Here is a 22,095-nt window from a genome sequence, read left to right as displayed (position 1 = left end):
AGACATCCCAACTTTCTGTCAGTCAATGTTTTTGTCTATGATTTCCTGTTTTAGTGAAAGTGACTGAACTCCTCTCTGCTGACGGCTGGAGTTTATGAAGCAGGAGGGCAACACTAACACACTGATCATCATTCAGTGTTACCTTCACAAAGGAAACAGAGAAGATAAAGTGAATAATTCAAACATGTAAAAATGGAAAATGGGAAGGATTTAAATCATGTGAAGCTAATGAGTTGTGTACTGAATGGTGATCATCTGTGTGGATGTGTAGTGTTTGTTCGTGTACTGAAGACTTTATGTTTATGAAGCTCAGAGGAACAGTCGATTCACCTTTATGTTTTAAGAAACAAACAGATGTTTCTTTAACAGGTTCAGTAAATGTTCTTTTTTTTTTTCCTCCTCTTGTCTGCATATATAGTTCTGGTTTGTGTCATGTCACAAACTGTCAAATATTAATGCAATTTATTCTTGCAGCAAAAGAAAAGAAAGAAAACATTTTTCTTCTGTGCTTGTGCACCATCCCTCTTAGAACTCTAGCCTATCTTTTATTGACAGCTAATATGTTCTGGGGTTCACTAAATGTTCTGTGTATTAAAACCCTAATTTTTCTAAGACCGCAGTGTTTTGTGTTCTTTGTTCTTTACACGAGGTGAAGCACATTTAAAGGAGGAGGTACATTTTTGCTTTCTTGTTTAGAGTGAAATGTGGGACCAAACATTAAACACCTTTAAAACATGACGGTTCTTACCTTGTTTGTCTTGCTAATTCTAAATAAACAGACTGTATTTGTGTATGTGTGCAGGTTTATGTCACATAAAAAAAATATAATTTGTAAAAAAAGAAGTAACATGATGGCCCCTGCATCAGACCACAAAGCGGGATTAGAGGATAAATTGGAAGCTGACCATACCACACCATGGTCTGTATAAAACATGGACGTAGTCTCAGTGACGTCACCCATCTGTTTCTGAAGCAGAGTTTTGAAGTCTTGGTTGACCTAATATGACGCAAAGACATGGAGTTTAGGGCGTGCTTTTAGCCCCCTTGCTAACAGCTACAGTGTGCACACCTGTCAGTCAAAACAGCCATGCCAGAAATTATGCAAAACTCATAACTTCAGTTTCATCTAAGCTAATGAGCTGTAAACATGTTTATTTCTGCTGTTTTGAATAAGTGTGTATGTGGCTTCCAGTGTTTTTGCAGCCAGCTTCAAGTGGACACACGAGGAACTGCAGTTTTTTTTTAACACTTTTGCACCGGCTTCATATTTTAACACCGGAGGTTACCGCTTGATTCAGAGTTACTCAGAGTTGTCTTTTTCTGAACAAGCACTGTTAGCAGTGATTTCATACCAAGTATTGTATGGTTTAATTTTTTACGATATGGAAGTGTAAACTACCAGTATTGTGACGACCCTAGTTCAGTTACAGCTCCTATAACCTTGTTGTTAATGATGGACCAGTTCACAGGATCTTTTGTGACTCAGGTGTCCGTCTTGTCGTGAACGGTCCCATTTATGAGAGGGAAGAAAGAACTGATCTGAGGCCTGTTTGTGTATGAGGACGAGTTTTCATCTCTCTAACGCAGAACAGAGAACACATTTCTCTTTGTTCATTGTGTGTGCTGTTAGCCGGCTCACTAATTTTAGCCAGCAGCCGACTGAATGAAAGAATGAGTGAGCAGATCTCTCTTTATCTGAATCATCTCACAGTGTTGGTCCTGAGATCAGTGGAGTTAATTTGCAAATAATGATACGATTCAGCAAATGCAAATGTATTCTCGAACGTCTTGAACATCAAGACTGAGTGGAATTCAGAGGTCACTAAGAGGGTTTACTTATTTTATCTTTAAAGCTCCTGTGAGGATTTTTTTTCAAACAGACTGAAATGAGCCATAAAGTGTCTTTATGAACTGAAAAAGCAAGCAAAACCATCTGCAACAACACTGGATCATCCTATAAAGTTATCGTTAAAATCTGTTACCACTGTAAGGGGGTCAGGGCTAGACTAGATCCTCAACAGTGCTCTGAAGAAACAGCCTTTTGTTACTTTTTTCAGAAAATATAAGTCTAATAGTACGGAATACATTTGAACGACATGTACAGCGTGAGATTAGAGGTATCAGTTTGGCCACAGGGGGGCGCCATAATCATCACCAACAGAAAGGAGCTTTAAGCAACACAATGACAGAATATCAAACTGTTGGCTTTATTCACTTCCTGTTTTAAAAGTATGTTAAATTATCCTCAGATGGAGTCTGTGGTATAATTTTTCAGTTTTGGTGTCCGCAGCTAGCGGTGCTATTGCTCTCTCCTATCCATAATAAACATAAACGTGTTCCACTGAGTGCCCCCTACAGGCCTAGAGCGCTTCTGTTGTTTCTTGATTTGCAGAGATTTTCTTTTGTATGTGTTTCCTGGGTTTTTGGATTTGCGGAGTGTTTGCTGTATATGTAGTTGTTCCGACTTTTTGTTTGATCAGCGTGTTTCTGCTGTTACAGTACAATGACATAAAATCAGAAATATTTACAATAATAACAAAAGGAGGATTTGGTAGGAACAGATTAGTAGCAGCTACTTTATTCTGGACGTATTTTTACGTCTTCGTCCATCCCTGATTATCGCTCATTGTTCTGGCTCTGCTGCTGTCCCTGTGGGTAAATCGCTCAGAGTCTGCTCTCGCTGAGTGTTTGTCTGAAACCTCAGAGGACTCATTATCCTGCAGCAGAATCATCAGGAGACTCTGGCAGAAGCTCAACAACCTGCAGTCAGAGAGAGAGAGAGAGAGAGAGAGAGAGAGAGAGAGAGAGAGAGAGAGAGATCAGCCTCAGTCTGACGCTGCAGACACATTTGAATTGCAAATTAGAGAGAAATCAAGACACACTGATGGCCATTGAACGCCTCATCCAGAGCTCATGCACTAAATCACTTGAAATAACCAAATCTAAGGCCTGATTAATCCAGAGACAGAGACGTGACAGATTTACAAGAGCTAACAATAAAAAAAAACACAACATTAAACAAATTAATTTAAAACATACTAGGCACTTTTTTTTCCCATATTTATTTCTATTTGTTGCATAAAATAAATAAGTCACCGTCCTCCTCACCCCACCTTGTCCTCACGTTCAATGAGCTTAAAGTATTTGATGTTGTGTTTAGTTAAAGTTATTGTGCGGAGGAAAATCAAATTCAAACCAAGTTTATTTCAACAGAAGTTGCAAAGTAAAACTCCAGGCCAACTGCTACAATGCACTCACTTATTGATAAAATTAACCACGCCCCCAACATTGCAGATTTATTTATAGCTCTTATATTTATATTGTCTCTATGGATGTAAAATTCTACCTTTCAATATACTGTATACTCTAACAGGGTTGCCTCTGCTCTGGAGACATCCTCTTGTGGACACTTAAGGAACTGCACATTTCTGCACTACTGAATTAGCCTTTATTTCCAACTCCTATTACACCTAGACATAATTTATGTTGTATTGGTTTTACATTCGTGTAGCTCATGGTTGATCTTTCTTATCTTATTACCCATCCGTGTTAAATGCTTGATTCTGATTGGTCCAACCCTGTAACAACTGAGTAATTTTTAGGAGCAAAAGCAACACCAGGAACAACCTGATCGCACATGCCATATCAAATCACTCCCCCTCAGCCTGTTGGCAATGTTAGTGTGGTCTCTTGCTACTCATGAGAGTTGGGAAACAGCCTGAGGAGCTCCTGGACCCCAACCATCTCTGATAGGGAAAAGTAGAGCAACATTCTGTCCTGCAATCAGGGCATCAGAAGCATATTTAAATCAATTTTACTTTGTCATTTTTAATTTAACATTTTACTTTTGCATTGTGAAATTATTACAAAAAACAGCTGTAAATAATCCAAAAACCCTGAAACTGTGGAAACAATACTGGATTACTGGAATACCTGCTGTTCTCTATTTGTCCACTTGATGTCACTGTTACAAAAGAAAACAAGCTGAGGTAGGACTGTTTGAGGAGGTTTCACTCCTTATGCTCCTGTAGATCACTCTGCATATATATATATATATATATATATATATAGAGAGAGAGAGAGAGAGAGAGAGAAACATGTCAGGCCAATTGAAATATGCTGAATCTTGAATCCTCCTCTCCCAGGTCTGCATCTCTTCCTCTTCTGCTGTTATAGTTGATGCTCAGATATGTAATACCTCTTCTTCTTACCTGGATCCACCTCATCAGAGGATACGTCAGTGTTAACTGTGAGCTGCATATTTTTACAGGACGTTCACGAGGACGCCCGTCATCCTCAGGGAGGTTTTCATGCTGTCAGCGACTGTTTGAAATGTTCTGAGTTTGTGTCATGACTCTGAGTTGAAGATCACCTTTAATGATCTCCACTCTCTGACACAGAGCTCATAAACACATCAGTGAGAAACTGACTCTGCTGACATGTTGCTTCATTATCAACACACACACACAGGTTATTTTCACTCAATCCACACACACACACACACACACACAGTCCAACACACTAACTTGTGTACTTGAAATTTCCAAAAGTGCCATTTTTTATTTCATTAAAAGAGGAAAATCACCCAATAATCATCCAATAAAGGTCCATCCTTTCAAAAGAAGGTTACCAGAACAAATTTTATAGCAACACAACATTGTTTTTATAACTTTATTGCACGTTTGTTTTTTTTTTAACAAAATATTACAGTAATTAGCTGTTGCCCGGAAGCAAACTTCAATCTATCAGTATCAGGAGTACAAAAAGTACACAGATCTTTAATTTAGGTCCTTTTCAACCAGAAATACCAGGGACTGTGGCCCATTGTTTTTCTGAGTTTCCAATGAGGCCTGAAGTCCCAGAATTTTACCACACAACAAGACCGGTAGAGGGCAGTAAGAAAGTGATGGAGGCTCTTCAACAAAGATGACCCCATAGAAGGCGATAGACAGGCAGACATCGTCGTGTTACACCACAATTAGCCTGTTAGCATTACGGAGATTCCTCTTGTGCTGTTTTTGATCGTGCTTTATGATTCACTGAATCAACAATTGGAAGGAGACCAGCTCTGGAGACAAAGAGGATTCCAAATGTCCGAAACACTCCACTTAAAGCAAGAAGACAGATTTTAAAAGCCATGGCAGATATTGACCAGTGTTTCAGTTTAAAGAGTGACCCTGTTAACTGGAGACTGTCAGCCAGATGCACCTCTCACAAATTTCTTCAGATTATCTTTAAATACTTATCTTAAGAGGATATTTTGACATTTGAATAAAAATTAAACTAGGATGCACTCACAAGGACTCCTGTGTTTAAAAAGCAGTTGTAAACTCTACAAACACTGTCACGTTCAGCTGAAGGTCTCCAGTTTACAGGGTCACTCTTCAGACTGTAACACCGGGAGCTGACAGAGACGCATTCACACTATCAGGCTCAGAGGAGACGAATGTTCAGGTCAGGAGTTATTAACTCTGACTAAGTCCATCAGAGGTGTTTGTGTTGTTATTGTGGACGGAGGGGGAAATAAAACCCCTACTGGTACTCTACCAATCAGGAAGGTTCAGCATTGCAGGCCACAGTTATTGCAAAAAAAGTCTGTTGCAGGTTTTAAGAATCATTTTTCTACTTCTATCTCATCTTCTACCCCTGTAAACCAAATCCATAATTACATTTTGTACTCTTTGATTGGCTTTCATTAATTCCCTGAAAGCCAATCAACTGTCTGCGTCTGATGGTCACTTTAAACCCCCATAATCCTCTCTGAGGGGTTAACAGCTCCCACAGAAAGCTTCTCTCTCCTCCTTCCTGTCAGACAGATTCTGTGTCGTTTCCTCTTTATCTGACAGTTTGTAACAGATGTTCTTCATAATTCTTCATAAATCCCCCGTCTGCTTCCGTCACTCACTGCCAGGTTGTGTGTTTTTTATAATCCCTCGTTAACCAGAGCTTTATCCTGCTGCGTGTGTGAGCTTTTGTGTTTTCATATCTTTGAAAATAAGTGTTAGATTGGTGATGTGCGAGCTGTGATGATAAGACAATTTAAATCCTTTTAAATTATTCTACAGCAGCTTATCACGTCACATGTTTGAGGTTAGAGTTGTGATGGCTACCCCTAGTGGCTGTAGGAATTATGACAGAGGCCAAAGGGGAGGTTGTATGGCATGGTATAGAGAGACTGACTAGGAAGCAAGCAGCACTGTAGTCCAGTGTTAAAAAAAATTAAGCCAAGTACATGCAGTTCTTCAAGTGTCCACTAGGGTCTGTCTCCAAAAATGAGTCTACGAATCCTCTAGACTGATAAAATATTTTAAAAACAGAGCTGTTTGGTTAAAGTTGGAGAGATATATAAAAATTATTTGGCCGATGGTGGCAGGATGTTTTTCATTTAAGCTGAAAGAGTTTGACCTAAAAGAAAGAACAGGAAACAAAAAGCGACAGAGCTTCATATGTTTTCTTGACCCATCCTCCAAAGCCTCTTCTCCCTGTTGGCTTCCTGGCTTTATAATCACATCACACTGAATTCTAACACTCAGATGGAAACAAACTTGCTTTTAAAGGTTTTGTTTTATTTTTCCATCTTGGATAAGGAACATAAAACCCTCTGTTGGAGAGTGGAGCCGGCGTTTCAGGCAGCAGGTCAGGAAGGTTAAACTCTGCAGACTATTTAAGACACTTCTGAGAGGCTAAGCTGCAAAACATCTTTCTGTCTGCTATCACTGCATTAACACAGAGCCTCAAGGCAATGACGGAGTGCTTAAGTTTTCAAATATATTTTGAACAGCTCAAAGATTAACTCAGTGGGTCTCTCTTTATTATACTGTTCCAACATCACGGCTGTGACGCCACAAACATTTATACACAGAGAATTAATCAGACTGTGGAACATACAGGATGCATGCACACTGTCCAAAACATGTCACTCATACAACATATACAGAGCTTGTAAATGTCAACCCAACCTTTAGATGATCAGCAAAATGACCGGAGAATAATTTCTGCTAACTCTTGTTATCACACTGAGGGCCGAATTCACCAAGAATTACACATCATTTGCCCCCACTTCCTGCTCCATCTCAAGGCCTGGCTCACAAAGCATATTGCATTAATGATAATCAAGCACAATCAAACCTTTAACACTTAGCAGCTCTGGGCAGTTTGCTCTTGTTTTGCAGCTGATTGTGGGGATGAGCTGTCAGCATCACCAAATAACTCGTGACTGTCATGGGTAATATCCATCTCCCACATGTGTGCAGACCATAGACTGTATAAAATATGGACGTAGTATCCGTGACGTCACCCATGTTTCTGAACGCTATTTTGAAGCCAATCGGCAGCGGCAGCCATATTGCTTCTGTCGAGCCAATGTGACGTAAAGAGGCGGGCTTTAAGCCTCCTAGCCAACAGCTGCAGTGTTCCTGCAGGCAGCTGTGCCTCTCATTGGAAGACTAGTAATCTCAATATCTTCGAAATTGCCGCGTTAGAAAAAAATCACCCTCCTCACAGTGAGAGGACATCAAGAAATGAGCTATTCAGACTACACTCGTCTTTTGTACCAGGCTGTAAACATGTTTATTAATGCTGCAAGCGGATCCTCGATGAACTGCAGCTTTTAACACTTCCGCATTGACTCATATTTTTAGACCGGAGGTTGCCGCTTGGTGCAGACACCACTAACTCTCAGCAAACTGTAAAAACTTCACTCTAACACCTGTCAGACCAGTGGTTTCCCTGGGACACCCTGGGAGTCGCAAGACACTGATGGGGGGTTGCGAGATGCCTTCTAAAAACGCTTTTTATTGTGTTAAATTGCATTCTGTATCTGTTATTGTAGCAACATAAACAAAAATAGTATTTGAATTTTAAACAAAATCATGAGAATTAACAAATGTGTCATCAGTTTTCTACTTTTCATTGTTGCCACATGACCCCTGAGGTTATATCGACTATCAAAAGCATTATTCACAGCAGCACAAGAAACACTTCATCAGAGGTAGGCTACTTTTCCGCTGACCAGCTTAGTATAGGCTTATGCTGCATTTATGTGCTGTCTGACAAATCGGAAAAAACATGTTTCCGAGTTGGAAAAGTTCTCGTGAATGCCTGCTCAAGTTGGAACAACATCTCGGGCAAGAATTCGGGGCCCGATCTAGAGACTTAACATAGTGATCATCATCATCAACATGGAGGCAAACAATGTTTTGGAATGTTTAGAAACCTTTTTATCAATTCATGTATTGCACCTGTTTGCTAAATATTTTTTGTAATATGGTGTCCCCGTTGGTTTTTGTCCACATAGAGTGAACGAGACTTGTTAGAAAAGTTGGTACGGTATTAAACATTAATAGTAAGCCAGCTGTCGTTAGCTAAAGCTATATTTAAGTATTTACCAGTCAAAGTATTAAAGTTCACATATTATGCAAAATCAACTTTTTAATGTTTCTCTACCTGAAATATGTTTCCCTGGCATGTCTACAAACCCCCCGAAAATGAAAAAAAGCCATTCTGCCCCTGTTTTGATTTCTCCTCCTTTCTGTAAATGTGTGTGAAACGAGCCGTTTCAGTTTTCCATGTTTTTTTACATCAGAACGTGTTCTGGTGTGTAACGAAAGTCAGGGCTCAGAGCTTGTTCAGCACTCAACTCCTTCTCCGTTTTTCATTACCTGCACACGTGTGCTAACAAGGAGCTTAGGAGGGAGGCATGCTAGTTGTAGGCTGTCTTAATAAACACAAAGGTCGGTTTTACTCCCCACGTCTGCAGATTAGAAAATCTAGTGGATGATTTTATTTTTCATGGGAAAGTCCTAGCACTAGTTAGCATAGCCACATAGCTAAATGTCCGTAGCTGTGTACCAAGACACGTTGACATACTGACAAATAAAACAACAAGAAACACTAAATCTGTGACCAATCGTTCAGAAAGGTCCTGCTGCAGGTGCCTCTCCGTCAGGAACAGAATCTGGATCAAATTCAGATCCTGGATCGAAGTAACGCGGTTCTTTGAGCAGCCATGTCTATGCATGCAACATGTAAACATTAGATCAACGTGCTGGAGAGCCGAGGCCATATTCACTTCCTGAGGGGGCGTGGTCAGAGAGCTCATTCTCATTTAAAGACACACAGAAAACCACCTGTTCTGAGCAGGGCTGAAAAAGAGGGGTGTACAGGCATACCAAAATCTGATTTCAAAGTGTTTTTTTTGAGCAATAAACTTTAAAGACATGTTTTGGGGAGCTCTTAGACCGATATATTTTGATGAAAAAGAGCATAATATGTCACATTTAAACAGTCAAATAACGTGAGACCAGACTTTTCCGATTGAAAGCATGTGAACACACCAAAGTCTGACTTCTGAACTCTAAAACTGGGACCAGCACGTGAACACAACATTAAAGACAACAGCTTGGTAAATTTTCCAATCACTGCTACAAGTCCAAACACAAAGATTACTTAAACTGCTATCAAATGATATTGTGGTTGCTGTGTCCTGTGGTGTTGTTCTTGGATTGACCTTGTGGTGCTTGCATCCGGCTGTAAGCAATGTTTAACCACCTCGAGGGGCAGTGTGGGGGTCGTGAGTCTCTGGCACTGTTATTTTGGCGTTGTTGGCAGAACATTTTGTACGATGGCATATTTTGATTCAATGTTTACATTTTTCTTTAATTGGAGCCAGATGAATAGAGTAAGAGTCCAGGATTAAAGTCGCAAATTTTTGAGAAACATACCTGGAAAATAATATTTATAAAGAAATGTTTCTTCACATTGGAACATCCTGGTTACACTACAGACAACCTAACCAGTGTTGCCAACTCCTCGGTTAGGAAAGTAGCTATTGGCTGTCCTAAAAGTCGCTATAAGTTGTTAAATGACGTCATCACTCAATTTGCATAATCTGAATTGTAATAGACGCTGCAGGAGAGACGTGTAACGTTGAGTGAGAGACAAAAAGAGGTTAAAAAACACTCTAAATATGTTTATAACTACACTTATTCCTAACAGCCTACAGCAAATCTAAGCAAAACATTACATTTTTCAACCATAACATTTTCAAGATGTTTATCGTATACAATCTACATTAACTATCCAAATGGACCAAAAAGAGACAGTAGGCGGGATCAGTCAGCGGTGTCTTCGTACATGCATGATACATTTGCAGTCTGGATGCTGAGGGATGAACGCCTCCTGCTCTGAATGCAGCTAGGAGGGACTCACAGCAGCATCCACTGCTCGTTGAGAGGAGTAAGAACGATACATGCTTTCACGTCAGTCTCCAAGTCTCCGTTAACACCAGAAAAAGTCTCTAGATTTGTTGCTAGACGCTTTTTTGAAAAAGAGTCGCTAGAGGGGCTGACAACTCACTAAAAATAGCGACAAAGTCGCCAAGTTTGCAACACTAGACTTAACCACTAAGCTAAATCTGGGCCCTTTATGGTTGATTTAAGACATGATCAAATCAAATGCTAAATCTGCTAAATTTTAATGAGGATCTTTAAAAAACTTTTTTTAGTTATTTCCCGCAAATATCTGACTTAATAATGTCTTTAATATTCAACTTTTTTTTTTTCTCACAAATGTGTGACTTTTATATCAGAATATTACTCATCTCCTCCTCACAGGCTGCCGTGAGTTTGGGAGCCCCCAAATTATTTTTGCAGTGAGGCTTGTTTGCAAAGGAAGGGGACGATTTTTGCCCAAATTAATGCATTATAGCTCATGTCGACATGGACAAACTGCACTAGCGCACAGAATCTTTTTGCTCTGCCGTGCAATTTGTGTTATATTTAACCCTTTGTGTGTTCTTTGTGATCAGACGGTGTCTTGTTGTATGTGAATCCAGCCCGTTAGTTTCTCAGAGTGCCAAATGTACTTTTGCTCAGTCTCTGTTGTTCAGATTTATTTCAAACTTCTGGATGTTTCCTCCCAGATAAGATTGTTCTAATATTTTTTCTGGGCTGCTCCTCAGGGATCTGGTCTTCCTCCTCCTCCTCTTCCTCTGCGATCATCTCAAAGTTTCAACGAGGGCAAGCAGGGGAAGGTAATGGGCCACAAACTCCTAATCAGGGCCTTTCTGGGGCTAATTGTTGGCTTTGTTTGGGCCTCATCTGTCTCAGTCCTGACTCACAGCCGGGGGAGTAATGAGGTGTTACAGGGTATGATGTCCCCCTCAGGACACCAAACCATTCAGTGGAAGGTCCTTGGAGCTCAGAAAAGAGCGGAAGCTAATGGAGAGAAACAGTCATAACAGAGAGAATGGGGCAGAAAGACGGGGGTTTAAGTGTGATAAAGACAAAGCCATGTGCAGGAGAGAGAGAGGGGGAAGAATGAGAAGAGGGAAACACTGCGCCAAGAGAGGGATCAATAAAGCAAATAAATAAAACAAAGAAGAAAGAAAAGGTGAAAGAGCCAGAGGGGACTGAGCAGAAGACGGACTCTGGAGGGGAATCAGAGAACCAGAGGCAGAGATGTTCACTCACAGAAATCATTTAAAGAAGCCTCATGAACTCAACACAGTCACAAGTTTGTTCATAACTTTGGAAACTTCACACAAAATCTTTATCTGCAACACTTTCCACAAACTGAAGCAATGTTTCAACGATTTAGTGGCTGATGGGTTTAATACTCGACATCCATAACAGTGTCTGAAAGCTTAGTTATGCAGCTGCAACAACCTCCCTCTGAGGACCCACTTACCTTCCTGTCCCCTAATGGTCCCAACACAATGGACTGTACAGTTTCTAACTCCTGTACATACAGTCATGCCAGCATTAGTGTCAAGATTTCACAGCAAGATGATATCAGTTATTTCTACAGCTCATGCCCTCCTCAGACCCGACAACTCTCTAATATTTTACACAGTTACTAAACTTTTAGTTAGAGTTGAAGCAGTTCAGTTTTTCAAGAGTTAAAGTGAAGTAAGTTGATCATAAAGTTCAGTCCGAGCTGTCTTTTCTTCTGGATTGCTTTATGAAATCAGCCTGTAGTCGTAGCTCATGTCTCGATGTTCAATGAAGCCAACACGAGACATTGTATTCGATCGCATTGAAACTTGTTGTCCTGTTGTCGTAAACTCTACTGCTTGTTTTTAATCGTATCATCTTTTGTATTTATAACGCACCAATTTTGAAGATATTAAGATTACGAGTTTTCCATCATGAGAGGCACAGCTGACTTGATTGACAGACGGGAACACTATAGTTGTTACTATGTCCATGCTATACAGTCTATGATCTGAATACTCGTGAAAAAATTTGCTGCCCAAAGTACTGCACATCAACTTACCATTCCACACACCTTCTTCATAGCCTCCATGTTGTTTGCTTTTGTTATAACAACATTCAGACTTTCCGAGTTGAAACACACCAAAGTCAGGAGAATGACATCCCAACATGGAAATGAGGACCATGGGAAGAGCACAAGAATGTTACAAACCCTAACATTGGAGACTTACGTTTTTGAACTCACCTGCTACAGATTTGTTGCTCAAAAATAATCAAAAAAACAACAGGAACAACCAACCAGAGAATTAAAAGAGCAGCAGAGTTAGACCAAGCTCAGACAGCTTGGTTTCAAATGTTCATCTGGAATCAAACTGATGTTCAGACCTCAACATGTCGTCAGGGTGAATGGTGAAGTTTGGTAAACGAACGTTTAAAATGAAATGAATCATTCTTCATTTCAAAAGTTCCAACATGAGCTGAAGATATGACCACAGGTGCTCAAGTGGAGAATTGTAGACTTACCTCCACTGAATGAAGAGCCTGATCTGAGTGACATCTTCTCTGTGTTCCACATTGGAGACACTCCACGCACAGGTACAGCAACACCACTTAGACAAACAACACATGGAACTAAATTAACACAGTTAATTATCTTTTATTTATTTATTTATTTTATTGAATAAAAGACAATTCATAAGCAGACTTCAGAGCAAAAGTATACAGTAATGAGAATATTCAGAGAACAAGGCTGATCTAGTCTTTCCTTGGAGTCGTCGATATCCTCTGTGGTGAGGGAGTCGTTGGGGTTGTTGTTATCTAGGCTGGTAACCTGGTTTCTCCTGGAGTCGTAAAACTATTTCTAACTCTGCTAAACAGTCAGATTACAGCTGAAAGAAGTCTTTGAGAAGTCTTCAGAAACTTTAACTTAATCCAGTCGCCTCTTTGGATCAAGCTCTGAATTATCTGTCACCATATTTGGACTGAATTTGGAGCCACATAAATCATAGAACCAGGTTTTTTTTTATTTTTGTTCTGATCTAATTCCATACATGAGCAGAAAAGTTTTCAGCCAACATAAATCAGCGATGAATGAGACAAAAACACCTCCTGCTGGGGTCAGATAACTAGTTTCCTGATGAGCTTCTCAAACCTTGCTTCAATTCATCATTTCAACACCAAAGTGATGTTGTACCTGACACACATGCTCCTCTCACTCCTCAGTTTTTTTCTCCTCAGTAAAGATCCCTGCTGTCCAGCTTCATCAAAAAGAGTTTGATTTGTTCTGTCCTTTCAGCAGCAGTCACATCTTTCTCTTTCTAGCGTCTCTACAGAGGAATAAACTTCTTCAGAGGCTCAATCAGCGTCTCACATCTCTCTGCAGACTGAACTTCTGTACTCAGAAGTGTCATTTCTGCCGATGGTCATGCCAGATAACAGCAGATAATTAAACTGGAAAGAGACTCGATATCAAACTCCATCATCTGACGGAGTCGCGCCGGCCTTTGGAGGGATTTTCACCATCAATAGACTTGAAATGAAAAAGTTCTAATGCGTCTCATGCCGAGCTGGAAATGGGAGATAAAATCTGATTTAACCTCCCATTTGGTGTCGCCCTGTGGCTTCAGAGCATCAGCAGTGATTTCATGAGGTTTTATAACATGACAGATGAAGGATGTTTAAAGCACAGGCTCACCACACTTACAACAGTAATTTAAGACTGTCAAACCAAACACAGCTGGGTGTGCGGAGGGATGAGTATGACTTTAAATCCAGCCTTACTGTTTGATATCCTGCTTTAGACATACAGGTTTTGGGCACAAAAGGACCAAAGAATGAAAACTGGTAGGCCAGCAACAGGGTCCAACAGAAGAGCCGCTGGAGCTCAAACTGCTCAAAAGGTGAATGCTGGCTCTCATAGAAAGAAGTCACAAAATCACCAAAAGTGTCCACTGGGCACACAAGCATCAGAAGTGGACCACAGAGCAATATAAGAAGGCAGAATGGAGGAACAAGAGGATTTCAAGGTGTTGATTTGGTCTTCAAATCCCCCAGATCTCAATCTCAAGTCTGATCCATGGAGGCTCCACCTCACAACTTCTGAAATTAAAGGATCTGCTGCTAACGTCTCAGATACCATAGCACATGTTCACAGGTCTAGAGGAATCCAGATCTTGTTGATCACTTTTAGCCCTGAGTTGAGGAGAGGGGGGCCCACACATTGTTATGCAGGTGGTCATGGTGGTTGGATGATTGCTGTGTTGCAAGCAAGCAGCAACCTCCGGTCTCAAATGATGAAGCCCATGCGGAAGTGTTAAAAGCTGCAGTTCATTGAGGATCCGCTTGAGGCTGGCTCCGGAAATACTGGAAGTCACATACACATGAATGGGAAAAAGACGATCTTTACAGCAGAAATAAACATATTTACAGCCTGGTACAAAATATGAGTGTAGTCTGGATAGCTCATTTCTCGATGTCTTCTCACTGTGAAGGGGGTGAATTTTTTTCTAACGTGGCAATTTCGAAGATATTGAGATTACTAGTCTTCCAATGAGAGGCACAGCTGCCTGTGGGGACACTGCAGCTGTTGGCTAGGAGGCTCAAAGCCCGCCTCTTTACGTCACACTGGCTTGACAGAAGCAATATGGCTGCCGCTGCCGATTGGCTTCAAAGCAGCGTTCAGAAACAGATGGGTGATGTCGCGGATACTACGTCCATATTTTATACAGTCTATGATCGGCACACACTGTACTGGGGGTGAATTTTTTTCTAACGTGACGGTTAAGAAGATATTAAGATTTCGAGTTTTTGCCCAAATAAGGACATGACTGACGTGACTCCCGGTCGGGAACACAGCTGTTTTATAAGAGGCTCAAACTCTGTCACATTCTGCCTGGTTGAGCTCAGCATTTCCATTATGGCTGCTGCCGCCGATTGGCTTCAAAACAGCTCTCAGGAACAGATGGGTGACGTCACGGATACTACGTCCATATTTAATACTGTCTATGGTTGCAAGGCACTTTTCTTGTGTCTTTCTTTGAGCAAAACAATGAAGTAAAAGAAATGTTTACATTTTGAAGGCTCCCTTTGTTGTGTGTGAATTCAACAGTGTGCCGGTACATGATCTGTGTAGAGGGAGAGCCTTTTTTTGGATACAGCCAATTAGTTCTTGTATAAAGTTTTAACATAATAACAAATAAGCTGACAATAAAATCAATACTAAAAAATACAAAAACATACATTTATGCAGTTTTACAACTCAATCCATAATAAAATAAAACATCTTCTGTATGTGTATGGTTCATGTTTAAGGCACTGTGACCGTCTACAAAAACAGCAATAAAAAAACTACAAAAGTCTGAATGATTTCAGAGAGTTTTTATTAAATAGACTTACTGATCTGAATGTAATCAACAAAATCAAAACTTTATAAACAGATAAATCAATACAAAAGAACATTATTCAGACAAACCAGTGTAGCTCGACACATGTATCATTCATATCATACAAATGTGACAGTAGTATTCCTGATATTTGTTCAGTTTGAGTATCAAAAGTTTTACTGCGGTGCTGCCTCGTCATGTGATCAGTCCAGGAAACACTGAGGAGAAAATACAGAAGGACCAGGTTACCGGCCTCGAACATCTCACGACCAGAGCAGTCGGAGTGTAAACTCTGACATTGATCAGTGAGGCTGCAAACATACTGAGCACTGGCAACAGTGAGATGTTCCTATCCTTTGAAGTCTAGGAGCCAAAAAACATTTGAGGCCTTTGAAATGATACACTGTGGTCCCCATTAACACATACAGGCCATGGTTTAAAACAAGTCAGCATAACCTGCATGCAAATGGAGCTAAATGTAAATATGAGCGCTTTACTCAAGAAATTTAGCATCCGTATGATGTTAATTAGTTAGGTGACTCATTCAGTGTATTTGTATTCATTAGGATAAAAACACTTCATAAAGGGGATTGGACAAAATATCAATACAGCAACCAGCCTCGTTCTGACTTATGCGATATAAGTATCATATCACTGGAACCTAATATTAGAATTTAAGTATAAAGACATTACAGCACTCTGATAAGATTTCACTTCCAATTTGACTCACTGCATCTATACTTTATGACTCCTCAAGGTGGCCCCAATGACATCAATCCTGCAATCAACCTTTAGTATTCTTCAGTCTATCAGATATCCTGACATATCATTTTATGCCTGCCTATGATTCCTTATATATATACTAAATATGCACACATTTGTATGGCCATTTTTTTTCAATTGTAGTTACTTGCAGGTGCCACCACATGGCAGCAGCACCACGAGAATTGTGCCAGCCAACAAGGTCCTGCAAATGTTTTAAATTAAAAGCATTGTTAGGTAATGAAGAGATTTGTCACTGTGGAACATTTGCCTTTGCATCAGGTCATCAGATTATCGATGGATCATCTGCGTAGAAGGAGACCTCAATGTGATACAGCCAAACATGGGAGAATTGATATCTGTGTTATTCTGTAAAATAAGTAGGATAGCATAGCTAACAGTCTAGCTTAACATAAAGAATGTTAACTGAAAAAAATTCCTAGCTGTGTTCACAGTTAAAGTTGACCAAACCAATAAACGTTGTCACTCTCACTAGTCGATTAAATAAAATAATATTGTCCGTCTCATATTGAGTCTAAGCTAACCCCTAACTAGCCGACACTGCAGCTATCGTTAACGTCGACTGCCATAGTGCTCTAAAGTTCTACTACCTGGATGTAAACAAATACAGGTGACTGATGTCATCTGGTAGAGTGGCGTGGCTTGTCAGTATGTTGATCTAGTAAATGGAGATACAGTTGAATGTAGGCTGTGTCTGGTTAAACTGACATATAACCACTCCAACAGAGCAAGGAGGAACCAGCATAGGGATGTGGGCGTTAACCTGCAAGGAGGACTGAAGGCTGCTAACTTTAGCCAAATTCTGCCAACTAACTTGACCCTGTCTACCAAAAGACTGATCCCATGTTTAGCATCATTAAATAAACTGTTTTCTGACTTGTGATAAAGTGTGTTTTTTTTTTAGATTCCTTGTTATTAGGGGAGCCATAGTGTAGCCACAACATTTACTTATTGTTTTCCTGTTTTTAGCTTTGTGCTAAGCTAAGCTAGCTGGTATTTTATTGGGTTTGTCGAGCAGTTATGCATTGTTTGTAACGTGTAAAATTTGCTGTGTTGATGCTTTTGGTTCTCTAAAGGAACCGTCATTGCAGCTCAGCTAAAAGACAATGTTATGTAATGGTAACCCTTAGTGTTCAGTAATCTGTAAAGCTCTTCACTTTAATGACTCATAGATTAGGTTTGTCAGGCAGCTCAAAAACAGAGGTCAATGTGGTAGGAGATGTTTTCAGAAATCATCTTATGTAAGAGATTAGTGTGATTTCATGCCTTTAAGGCTTCTTTGATTCACATTTATTTAATTATAGTCGTGTTTCTGAAGTTCAGTGGAGCACAGATTGTTTTATTATTGGCGCAGGAGGTCAAAACAGAACTGCCAGTTATTTCTATAAACTAGTAATCAAAATCTATTATCTAATTATTTTTTTATGAATATAAATACATGAAGATTTCAGACAGAAGACATGTTTATCATATGACTGCTTGTTAAATGATAGCTCATCATGCTGCTGCAGGTGTTAAGTGTTTAAGGTCCACCAATGTGTGGTTTCAGGTCTGTTCAGGAGGTTTTAGAGGGTTAGTTTGGTGCAGTATTTTGGACGGCTGAAAGTCTTCAGCAAACATTTTTTATTTAAAAATAAATTATATGCAGTGAAGACTTGTTTGGTTGGCATTACGGAGGCAGCACATCCATCATGGGGTTCTCCTGAATATCATCAACGATCTCCTCGAGTGTTCTTTTGTGTTTAAAAAGGTTTAAATGTTCACATGCTCAAACTATGACTCTGTTTCAGCCCTCTTCGATATCAAAGTTCCGTTTAGCGTGACCTTGACAAAGCTTCCAGTGTTTCTGCTGAACTTGAGGAAGAGGAGAGGAAGTGAAGGGCAGGATGAGGAGGAGGAGGGGGAGGAGAGGGAGAAAAATGGGTGCATTAATTAAGAAGTTTAAAAAAATCCCTCCCAGGTTCTGTTATCGCAGAAGGGGAGGAGTTAAATTTAAGACATCGCTCGTAAAAAAAGTAGAGTTTCAGGTTTTGAAGTTCGGTAAGCCCAGTTTCTCGTCGTGCAGGAGCTTGTTGACTCTGATGTTGTATTCAGGTGCTGTCTGTTCATTAGAGTTCTGTTATATTCAGTCCAGCTGAGGTGAACATGAACGCTATTTCTACTTCCTGCCAACCAACATGTCTTACCCCATCTGTTTTGCAATTCCACTCTTTCTTTCCCTCTTTTAACACCACTTTCCTCATCTCTTCTTTAATACTCATTGGTCCTTCTTTAACAGCCCACTTTAGTCTTTGCATCATCTGACAGGAAGACAGAACAGAGCATTCTGTCCAATCAGGAGTCTCGTTTTTGATCACATGCCCGTTGAGGACAGTCCCAAGCCCGTGGATTTGCTCATGCACGGTAAACCGTGGGCTCCTGCTTTCGGGAAGTCGTGTGCCACCACTCTGCCGTTTTCCCCTGATGCTCCTCCTCCTCCAAAACCTCCTGCTGCCATGCCTCCTCCTGTTCCTCCGCTCACCATGGCAGCATCAATGAGCTCCTGTAGGATAACAAAAAGGGGAGATCACTGTCATCAACATATTGTGAAGTAAAACTAATCCTAGGAGCGAGCAGAAGACTCTGTTAAGCTCTTCAGATTCAGAGGAAGAACTTGTCAAAATAAAAGTTTAATTAAGGTTTGTTTTTATCTTTATTTAGCAGGTGAATCAGTTCCCAACTGTCAAAAATTAATCCTCTCATCTTCCTTCACTCCAAACTGAGCTTCTGTGCGCTCACATCCACTCTCGACAAGTTTCACATCATTACCATCGTTTTCAGCCCAAATCAAAATCTTCTTCTAAGAGAATCTCGCTTGATTGACTTCAGGTTTAATCCTCAATGAAGTTAGACCGACAGAATTAGAGTTTCATAATTACAAATCTGTGAGACCTGGGGACTTAATGTCTCTGCAAAGTGAAATGTTTATTACAGTCAGTGTTTAAGGTGGTGATGGAGGACAGGTCTGAAGGTTGTTGCTGCTTATCCACACAGCAAAGTTGGCAACTAATAATATTTTCAGAATTGTAGGCCTGAAATGCCGGTAAGATGTTGTGTCTAAGCTGTAGCTCTGGTTAATGTCTGCTGCCATAATGCTCTAAAGCTCTACTACCTGGTGTAAACAAGCACAGGTGACAGATGTCATCTGGTAGCGCAGAAGGGTTTATCATTATGTTGATCTAGTAAATGGAGATAAAGTTGTATGTAGGTTGTGTCTTGTTAAACTGACATATAACCACTCCACCAGAGCAACGAGGAACCAGCACAGGTATGAGGGCGTTAACCTGCAAGGAGGAGTGAAGGCTGGTGGTGCTAGCTCTGCTAGTGTTAGCCACACTCTTCAAACCAGTTTGAAATTGCTTAGCTGCAGACAGTGTTAATTTCGTCAACAAAATTATGACGATTAATGCTCGTCAATGACTAATTTTTCATGACGAAAATGAGACTAAGACGTGCTAAAGTGCTTCCCTGATAATAAAAACTCTGACGAAAATATGTTTTGATTTCGTTGACAAGACGATGACGAGACAAAAACATTAGTGGCGGATCATCGGACATTAAGAATCCATGCTTCCCCCGCTGTGTGTCTTTAAAGATAAAAGTGATGCAATCCTGTGACAGGCTTAGTTATTATTTCAGGGACCCAGCTTAGTCTCTACCTGCAGCAGGTGTGCTTTATGAACCAGCTCTCCTCACCCCCATGCATCTGTCTCATCTTCATTGATGATTTTTACCCCTTGGTGTGCGTTAGTGACAAAGACACAACCAGGGGACGTCTGTTTAATATTTGATGTTGTTGCCGTGATTACCGTAAAAAGCTCTGCGTCTACAGTTTAATTTAATTAAAAGACACATTTAGTAAGTTTGGATCAACTCCTCGTTGAAAGACGCAGATGCATTTCAGAGTGCCGTGAACTGACTGTTTCTCAAGTCAAGAGAATCTAAATACAGTCACAGTGGTCACATCAAGAATGTTTTCTTTTTACTTTTTAGCAGGGCAAAGCTGAATTTTTTTACTTAAGATATTACACAAGCAAAGGTGTTGAAGCAGTGAAATGTTGACGATTTTAACACTTGGTACATCCCTGAAACAATATCTGATCAACTACATTAATTATTTAAAGAGTGAAGATGTTTGGCAAAAATCAAAGACTAAATGTTTTGAGTTTTCGTCGACTAAAACTAGACTAAAACTAAAAAGGGCTGAAAAGACTAAAATGTGACTAAAACTAACAGGCATATTTGTCTAAAGACTAAGACTAAATCTAGAATAGCCGCCAAAATCAACACTGGCTGCAGACTGTGAGCCAGTGTTTAGCTGTGTTAAATCAATAGTGATCAAGTTTGACTGTTTTCTTATCTTTACACCCGTCAGTTAGTTTATATTTTCTGTTCAATCATCTAGGAAATTAGTCGCTTCAGAACATCCCTAGCTTTAGGAACTGCCCTCAACTCGGAAAACCAGTGAAGAACAGGACACAGTGAGTCAGGTCTGGTCAAAGCAAACCTCAACATACAACATTCTGTTGAGTTTACACTGAGCAAGAATAAAATCCTTTGACTGTGTGAATTTCTGAAACGACTACGTACTTCTATTTCAAATATTTGGGGAACGTGTATTGTGGTGATTCACAAGGACATTCAGAGTTATATCTCAGAGAAGGAGAACATCTTGTCACAGCTGCAAAACCAGCAGCGGCACCACCTGCTTTTAAGAGCACCTGCATGTACCTGTCCCTTGCACCAAAAAACAACCTGTGTGTAATTAGGAAGTTTTAAGCTAATCACTAATGCTGTGAGGACATTAATTTTATATCTGAGTGTATACAGTCATCACAGACGGTAATAACAGTTAAAGTTGTCTAGCAGTAGCAACGTAAAGCCCTCTCTCTCTCTCTCTCTCTCTCTCTCTCTCTGTCTCCTCTCAGGGAAACTAATGATGTGGATCCAGAGTTAATATCCTGTATCAGGCCTCGGAGGCGCCCACACTCTCTTGCTTTTCTCAGCCTGCCATCAGGAGTCGTCTGGCAGATTGGTACAAATAAATCCCAGGTTTATTCATTTACTGGGGTAGCTCTAACACTCGCTACACCTCGCAGCCAGCTCGCCCACGTCTCAACAGTAGAGTCAAACACTTATATCCCTCCTGCCTTCACCTCCACGGCAGGAAGGTAACAGCTTACAATCCACATCAGTCAACCTGCAAACACTGTCAACACTGGGAGGAAGTGTTTGGCTCTCTCTGTCTTTGTCTCTCGCCCACGTCTCTCTCTTTAATGGAGGGTTTTATTGTCGTGTAAGTCTACATGTGCAGTCAAAATACAACAGAGCAGCATCTGCCTCTGCAGTGTCTGTGAGTGTTGTTGCCTGCAGGCAGAAGAGCCACCTGTTAACACTCAAACAACATGAATTAAAATAATATTATCCCACAAAATAAATCCATGGCAGGTGTGCCTTAAAGCATGCAAACTATGAATTTTTCATTTTCAAAAAGAGTCTGTTATACTTGAAAACAAGGCTCATTATACTGTGTGTTCATCAGCTTAACAAGGAATCTAAGAGAAAGAAAGTAACTCATTAACAGAATCTCACTCACAGTCTTAAAAACCAAGCCTGAAAGGAGAGGCAGCACAGTGACCTACAAATCTGTGACAGGGAAACCACCCCAGGCAATGTGA

The 22,095-nt window shown here is 40.3% G+C and overlaps 1 protein-coding gene across 2 annotated transcripts in view; it reads right to left on the bottom strand.

Moving 5' to 3' along the window:
- Positions 1-17,258: 17,258 nt before the first annotated feature.
- Positions 17,259-22,095, bottom strand: part of LOC117813357 (glutamate receptor 1-like) — a 100,796-nt gene continuing 95,959 nt past the window's right edge. For both annotated transcript variants that reach the window (XM_034684525.1, XM_034684524.1), the window contains exon 18: positions 17,259-18,920. In XM_034684525.1, coding sequence (XP_034540416.1) covers positions 18,732-18,920 — 189 coding nt within the window. In that variant the 3' untranslated portion in view covers positions 17,259-18,731. The remainder of the gene's footprint in view (positions 18,921-22,095) is intronic.

The sequence above is a fragment of the Notolabrus celidotus genome, chromosome 5 (assembly GCF_009762535.1).
Source record: "Notolabrus celidotus isolate fNotCel1 chromosome 5, fNotCel1.pri, whole genome shotgun sequence".
In the NCBI taxonomy this organism is placed as follows: Eukaryota; Metazoa; Chordata; class Actinopteri; order Labriformes; family Labridae; genus Notolabrus; species Notolabrus celidotus.
The sequence above is the reverse complement of the archived record's forward strand: the minus strand, read 5'-3'. Positions and strand labels throughout refer to the sequence as shown.